The sequence below is a fragment of the Lingula anatina genome, chromosome 7 (genome assembly GCF_051362555.1).
Source record: "Lingula anatina isolate TDL-2025a chromosome 7, LinAna3.0, whole genome shotgun sequence".
Classification (NCBI taxonomy): domain Eukaryota; kingdom Metazoa; phylum Brachiopoda; class Lingulata; order Lingulida; family Lingulidae; genus Lingula; species Lingula anatina.
Genome location: NC_141773.1, coordinates 20,701,011 through 20,708,520, shown reverse-complemented (window position 1 = coordinate 20,708,520; position 7,510 = coordinate 20,701,011). Strand labels below are relative to the sequence as shown.

The window sequence follows — 7,510 nt, the reverse complement described above, 5'->3', positions numbered from 1 at the left end:
AGAGGCAATCTAAGTGTGACCTTGAAATTGACCTTTGACCTACTTTTCATCATGAATTGAAGTTTATAAATTTTGGTTCCCTTTTATCTCCAAAACTGGCAGAGATAGGTCCATAGTTACTATTAAATTTGAATAGGAAGTCATATACTGGCAATCTAAATGTGACCTTGAAATTGACCTTTGACCTACCTAACTATGAACTGAACTTTGATCGTACCATTTTTAGTTATATATATTTTTTGCATATTTTGAGAATTCTTGTTGACTGCATTTTTTACAGCTTGTCAAGCACAAGACTGGTGGTGGTGTCCCTTTTTTGTGTGTGTGAGGGTCTATACGATCGCGCTTACCCCAGCTGGTGGTACAATATTCGGAGGCGGTATCGCCTCTCTGATGCTCTAGTTTAAAATGATTTCATTATTATTTTAGGTGGGTATTTTATCCATTTAAACGACAATGTCGACCCGCAGAAAAGAATTGGACCTTGTGTTTACGATAGATTCTACAGCTAGCATGGGGATATACATAAACGAAGCTCAAAAGGTACAGTTTTTCCTCACACATAATGCAACAGAAAAGCAAAAGATGGTGTTGATGCGAAAGTGTTATATTATTAATTATTATATTTAGTTAAAATTTGTGACAAAAAGTTGTAATGGATGTTTGTTTATTGAATATTCCAGACGATTAAATCAATCGTAGATCAAATCTCCCGCGAGTCTGGTCTCAGTGTGCGCTTCGGTCTTGTGGAGTATCGGGACCACCCCCCACAGATGCAGGAGTTTGTACAGCGTTCCTTTACTTTTACCTCTACTTTGTCCGCTATGAAAGAGAGGTTGCAAAAGGTTAAAGCTTGTAAGTGTATGATAAGGAGAGAAACTAATTTACTGTTTAAATGAAAACAAGTGGGTATTCTTATCACACATACCAGTGTGTGAAACACACTCAAACATACAGTACAAATACACACACGTACGCACACACGCCCACACACACTAGAAACGTTGTGTACGAGGATCGAAGTTTAAATTAGGTTACACAGAGTAAAACAGAAACTTTTCATTTTTTAAAGACGCAATGACTACATGTAATACATCGTAATACACGATCATTGCATTTTTCAAATGCCTTTCAGATGTCGGACCAGCTGATATTTGTTTTGTGATGGATGCTTCTGGAAGTGTTCGCCCTGAAAACTTTAATAAAGAGAAGCAGTTTGTCAGCGCCGTCGCCTCCAAGTGTGCTGAATTAGGCCTTGATAATGTGCGCTTGGCTCTTATTCGATACAGCACCAATGTGAGCACATTATTAACTTTTGGTTCAGCAGAAGCCCGAAGTCTTCAGCAGTTCAAAAATTTCCTTACTACAAAGGTGGACTTCGAAGGGAATACCACAAATACAGCAGGTGCCATATCTGACATGATATCCGTCTTCTCTAACAGCCGAACTGACAATAAAGTGGGGATTGTCATAACAGACGGGCATTCGAACAACACTGAAGCTACCCTGAACCAAGCTCGCAGAGCAAAAAATAATGGAATTAGAATGGTGGCAGTTGGAGTAGGGGACATTAATCAGTACGATTTAGATAACATCGCAGGGAATATTTGTGAAGACAAATCGCATGGAATTGCATCGTCGCGCAAAGTGACCACTGTCACTAACTTTGACGCATTGCAAGATGTGATTGAAAAGGTAGCCACGGATGCAATAGGAAGTAAGTTGATTACTAGAATAAGATTGTCTCATTACATTATGCTCCTTATTTTTTTTTAATATGACAAAATACTTTTCATAGGACTCTTTGGGCTTTTAACTTAATTCTGAAAATCATGGTGTACATTATTGCAAAAAAGAATTTTAGCAAATTGCGACATTCAATACACATGCTTTATGTTATTTATCATGCCATTAGCGACCAGCGACCCGGATGCAGACGAACCAGAGGCAGTTGAAGATGGGTTAAAGGCTACGTTAGACCTCCCGTGGCAGTCTGAGGCAAAAGTTTGCGTTCTAATAGCAGATCAGCCACCCCATGGATTGCCAATGTTTGGCGGAGCTTGGGATAATCATAAAAATGGTAAGTTTGGTAAATGTTAATGAATTCGATGACATCTAATGAAGTAATTATATATGTACCGATTCGTATAATAACAGACCGCAGTGCACATCCCTTGTGTCTCAAATGCATTCTCCGATAAAGGAAATTGTTTCAAATCATCAATTCACATATTTTGCAACTTTGCAGGCTGCCCTGATGGTCACGATCCAGTAAAGATAGCCAATCAGCTTGCAGAAAAAGGTGTCACAATCTATGTTATCGGATGTGAGCCAAGTATCTCCCCCTATCGTGATTTCTTTATGGCCATAGCAAGAATCACTGGAGGGCTGTATATTCCTCTTTCAGACTCAAAGAACCTATCCCAGGTAATGGTTTGTAGTGCGAATAATATCGCAAGGTATATTTGACTGTTTGATGCTGGGCGGATGACGAGTTGACAATTATATATATATATATATACGTTCCTTGAAAAGAACACCTTTATACTGCCCCTTGATACCATTACGGTTACATGTAAATCAATCGCTTTGGATTAAATCAAAATGTAGTATCAAAATCTTAAGTATTTTTATCTTATATTGATAAAAACGTAATGGGTTTAACTTAATGACCATGTTTGATGACTCATTCTAGAGCCGAGAGTGAATCTGAAACACGATTCCCTAAACCGGTCAGTCGTAAGCTGTCAAGTCGCAAATTTTAATCGAGGGCTTCACACTTCTCTAAAACACCCTAATATATGTTCCTCTATAGCAATTTAAATACCTTGTAATTAAAGACTCTTTGTTTTGTCGGGGAAATTTTCCTGCGTTATTCGACATTTTTACCATTTTTTCCAATAGAAAATGAATCAGTTCCGACATTCAAAGTAAGTATATTGGTTCTTAAAAGTGTGTGCTTCGTAAAAATCTGTCAAGAGATTATTACAGAGGGTATTCATCTTAGAGGTCCACGTGGTCCGATGGCAAGTATAGATATCAGAATATTTGCAGCAACCGCTTTTTTGATGGCAAAATGAAATTTATTTGTTTATATTTGTCGTTTACAATGTATTTATTGTGGGGTTTTGAATCTCATATAAAGAGCTATTATCCCTTTAAGGTTATTATCGGCGCCGCGCAGGAGGAGATTTCAATGCGAGAATTGATGGACGTGGTGGAGGCAGATGTGAAAGCAGAGTACCAGAAAAACAAACGTGTGGTCGATGAGGAGGCCGTATCTAAGAGTCTCCTAGAAAAACTGAAAGGTACGGTGCATATGTTCACACCATGTGTAAGTATAAAAGACTACGTGTATAAACGCACACAGATGTCTTTAAAGGAAACTACGAACGGTACTTTTTAATATTTACAATGTACCTGATAAATCAAACAATAGCAATTCAACGCAAAATTGCTTATCTTCTTTCAAATTCCTCATAACATTAACATGCTGTAAAGACTAAATAATGAACAAATGACATTTACGAGATATCCAGTTAGGGCAGTTTCTCTTTTAACTCTTCACCCGAACCACCACCCCTGCCAAAAGTGCAACGCGTGAAAAGATAATATTTCCATATAGGTGTCCTACAGCAAAAAACACTCTTGCTAAGTTTTATTTGCCTCACTTTGCTGGGAAAGTTTATCCTAGTGCCACCACTCCCCCATATCCTAGATTCGAAGTTATTATTATTATTATTATTATTATTATTATTATTATTTGGGGGGGGGGGTAAACTGGATGCTGACTGATATATAAAATGCCTTTTTTTATTACTTCAGCGAACTCAGTTGGTTTTATATCTCATGAAGTGCTCATATCCCTTGAAGTGTACTAAATATTTCAATTATTATTCAGGTAGGAACACAAAACACCTTCAGTTAAACGGCGGATCCCTCCCGCAAGTTTCGGGCAGAGCAAAAAGATTCGCTCGCTTCCCTACCTTAGCTGACGTCAGGCGGAAATTTGTGCTCGGAACTCAAGATACAACAGCCAGCACAGTAAGTGGGAAAATGTTGAAATTAATAAATGTAGCATAGCGATTTTAACCTCTGCCAAAAAGAGGTTACTGTTTCAACTACTTTCCCTGTCACTTAATATCAATATCTAGATCCATTTAACATTTTTCTTTATTTTTATTATAAGTAATTGAGCAAAATAATTGTTTGTACAACTGGAACTTAACTAACATCGGTCTAGCAACTAAAATAATTAAAAATTACTAAATTTATCTGTTCTCACACACAAAAAAACATAAACGGACTAAATTTTAAACCTTCCTTACTGATGCTCGCAGCACCATCTCATATTCTCCAACTCAATATATAATTTATGTTCACTAACGTAGAAAATCTGCAACTTGTCAGGAAGCGAGAATGATGCCTTAAAAATAAAATGTTTTAATATTTACACGTTAGTGTACCTGATAAAATGAAATGTTTATTTTAGATAACTCAAAGGATAGCTTGAGGCTCATGTTGTAGTATACAAAAATATTTACATATTATAGAATTGATGAAACTCATGAATACTGTCATTTTCTGCTCTTTTTTTATTCCTCTTTTCTCTGTTTATAGCCCTTTTAATTGAATGCTCAAGTCTCATTTGCTTCTGTGCGAGGAAGCTGAAATCTTAAAATGCCATTCATGTATTAATAAAAAAATTGCAAAGCCTCGGTTGGTATTTTATACATAATTTATCATTTGAGCTTCTTTTCTACTACTACTACTATTACTTTAACTACATACCCTGCTCCCATAAAGTCGCTTATTTTATCTTATTTTTTAATCTGGCAATGCCACGTACCAAGTTGTCGAGAAGCCCATTGACCTCTCACAGATTCAGAGAATGGTGCAGAAGGCCATCATGATTAACGGTCTGAGCAGTGACTAAATCGACGTAGTCTCTATATATGGATGTTGTAATACATGGACAACATTTGTTGAAAACGGGATATGATTCTATCGTCTTGTTAGCGGCTAACATCAGTAAATCATATGCAGATGTATTGATAAAATGAATATACTATTGATTGTTAAGACGTTATATGTTTTTTAAAAGGTGCATGTGACATGATGATCACATACCATATGCCGAAATAAGAATAAAATTATATAATGAAACCTAAATGGCACTAACACAACCCCCTTGGTTTTTATTACTAGATTAGGTATGACAAAAGATATTGTAGCGTATTGAATCTGAATGGGTTTATAAATTAATCTATAAAAGCAATTCTGTAAAATATGTATTGGTTAGAACAAGGCATTGTCTATGAAATGAATTTAAACCAAATCGAAATCCTGTATGACTATTTACGTCAAGACTAAAATTGATGCATGATATCATCCAGAAATTGAACCGTTTTGTGCAAAAAAAAAAAAAAAAAAATACTCGAAAAAGTAAAGGAAACCATATTGCATTATTCTTCTATAAAGGGACTGAAATAGTGATGTGCTCCTATTTTAGGAAGTGAATACATCTCAATGGGCGTATTGGGGGCCATCTTGTAAATATCCTGATGGCCAAGAATTCTTAATTGACTTCTAAAACTTATACATCGATTGTTATTGAGCATATTCTTCGTATCTAAATTTGGTCTACATGTAAGTCATATGTTATTAAACTTGACCTTGCATGCTGTGCAAGAAAGCGCTACAGTCGTTTTTTTTTTTTTTTTTTTTTTTTTTTTAACTCTTAGTAATGGTTAACTAAAATTTTGACTTGTGTTTGATATTAAATGGGAAACTATGGGGAAAAGTTAACAGGAGCATCAAAAGTTAAACCTTTGTAAATAAGTACACACGCACATGCATTGATACAAACACACACGCGTGTAAGCATATTTTGAAAGCTTTCAAAGCTTCGGGGCTCATTAAGAGGGCAAGGGCATATGCTGCGTGTTTGCGCCACTTAGTTTAGTGTCGGTGCACTTGCACAGACCCATGTGCCTTCATAGATGATTAACGATATTAATGTGATTTTACTCCAGTATCAAACTTTGAACTGTATTGATTTAGATATCCAGTATGTTGACCAGATAGAGAACAAAGACACCCAGTTCTCCGATCTCAGCACCACCCTCTACCAGGGCCACAGGTTGATTTTTCACTAGTTATCAACAGATATGTCTCTGGTTAAATAGATTGCTAATCCCTGTGCTGTGATAAATGTCCACAGAATAAAAGCTGCAGCCCTGTCAAAAGGGTAAAGTGTATCTCAGTATCTGGTATCAGTTCGAGTCAACCGGATGCCATACTGGTAAGCTGAACTGGTAAATAAGATATTAACCAACTTCAAAATGGCCGACCCGGTGTACCATGAAAATCTGACTCCCCTAAAATGTGACTCCCCAGTCAGATTTTCATTATGAAAATCTGACTCCCCAGTCAGATTTTCATAATGAAAATGTGACTCCCCCTATGAAATTTTAACTCCCCCCAAAAAAACATTCATTAATCTCATTTTATTTGAGTAAATGACTATGATTTTGTAGTATGCATAATGGATGATACACTGGCACTTTTTTGTAGTTTGCAGGTGAAAATTTTCATAAAAAAAGAAAAATTAAAAATGTGCACATAATGAAAATGTGGTTCCCCTATGAAAATTTGACTCCCCTACAAAAAAACATTCATTAATCTCTAATTAATTTAGAATATGACTGTGATCTTGTAGTATGTAAAATGGTTGATACATTGGCACATTTTTTGTAGTTTGCAGTGAGAATTTTAATGAACAAATAAGAAAATTAAAAATGAGCACATAATGAAAATCGGACTCCCCCATGAAAATTTGACTCCCCCTCCACAAAACTTCATAAATCTTATTTTATTTTGAGTATATGACTGTGACCTTGTATTATGTAAAATGGTTGATACATTGGCACATTTTTTGTAGTTTGCAGTGAAAATATAATAAAAAAATTGAGAAAATTAAAAATGTGTACATAATGAAAATCTGACTCCCCCATGAAAATTTGACTCCCCCGCCACAAAACTTCATAGATCTTATTTTATTTTGACTATATGACTGTGATCCTGTAGCATGTTAAATGGTTGATACATTGGCACATTTTTTGTAGTTTGCAGTGAAAATTTTAATGAAAAAATGAGAAAATTAAAAATGTGCACATAATGAAAATCTGACTCCCCCATGAAAATTTGACTCCCCCACCACAAAACTTCATAAATCTTATTTTATTTTGAGTATATGACTGTGATCCTGTAGCATGTAAAATGGTTGATACATTGGCACATTTTTTGTAGTTTGCAGTGAAAATTTTAATAAAAAAATAAGAAAATTGAAAATGTGCACATGGTTAAAAAATTGAGAGAAAAAAAGTAATAAACACATGAAAATAAGAAAAATTAAGGATTTGTTTTCTAACACCCAATGGCTCCCCTATAAAAAGATATTTATTTGATGTTTGATGATCATTCTGACAACTTTTCTTTTATGATACTT

The 7,510-nt window shown here is 35.4% G+C and overlaps 1 protein-coding gene across 1 annotated transcript; it reads left to right on the top strand.

Moving 5' to 3' along the window:
* The first annotated feature begins 433 nt into the window (after window positions 1-433).
* On the top strand, window positions 434-6,858 carry LOC147760864 (uncharacterized). Its single transcript, XM_087017292.1, has 7 exons — window positions 434-543; window positions 684-855; window positions 1,136-1,717; window positions 1,916-2,080; window positions 2,249-2,427; window positions 3,164-3,308; window positions 3,902-6,858. Exons 1-7 carry the CDS (start codon window positions 457-459, stop codon window positions 4,081-4,083), a joined length of 1,512 nt encoding a protein of 503 aa, XP_086873418.1. The 5' UTR covers window positions 434-456; the 3' UTR covers window positions 4,084-6,858.
* The last annotated feature ends 652 nt before the right edge of the window (window positions 6,859-7,510 follow it).

Bases quoted from the DNA above. Each gene is read 5' to 3' on its own strand.
- LOC147760864 (XM_087017292.1), top strand. From the start codon at position 457: ATGTCGACCCGCAGAAAAGAATTGGACCTTGTGTTTACGATAGATTCT. The intron at 1,718-1,915 runs GTAAGTTGATTA...TCATGCCATTAG, and splicing joins AGCCACGGATGCAATAGGAA to CGACCAGCGACCCGGATGCA. The intron at 2,428-3,163 runs GTAATGGTTTGT...TATCCCTTTAAG, and splicing joins ACTCAAAGAACCTATCCCAG to GTTATTATCGGCGCCGCGCA.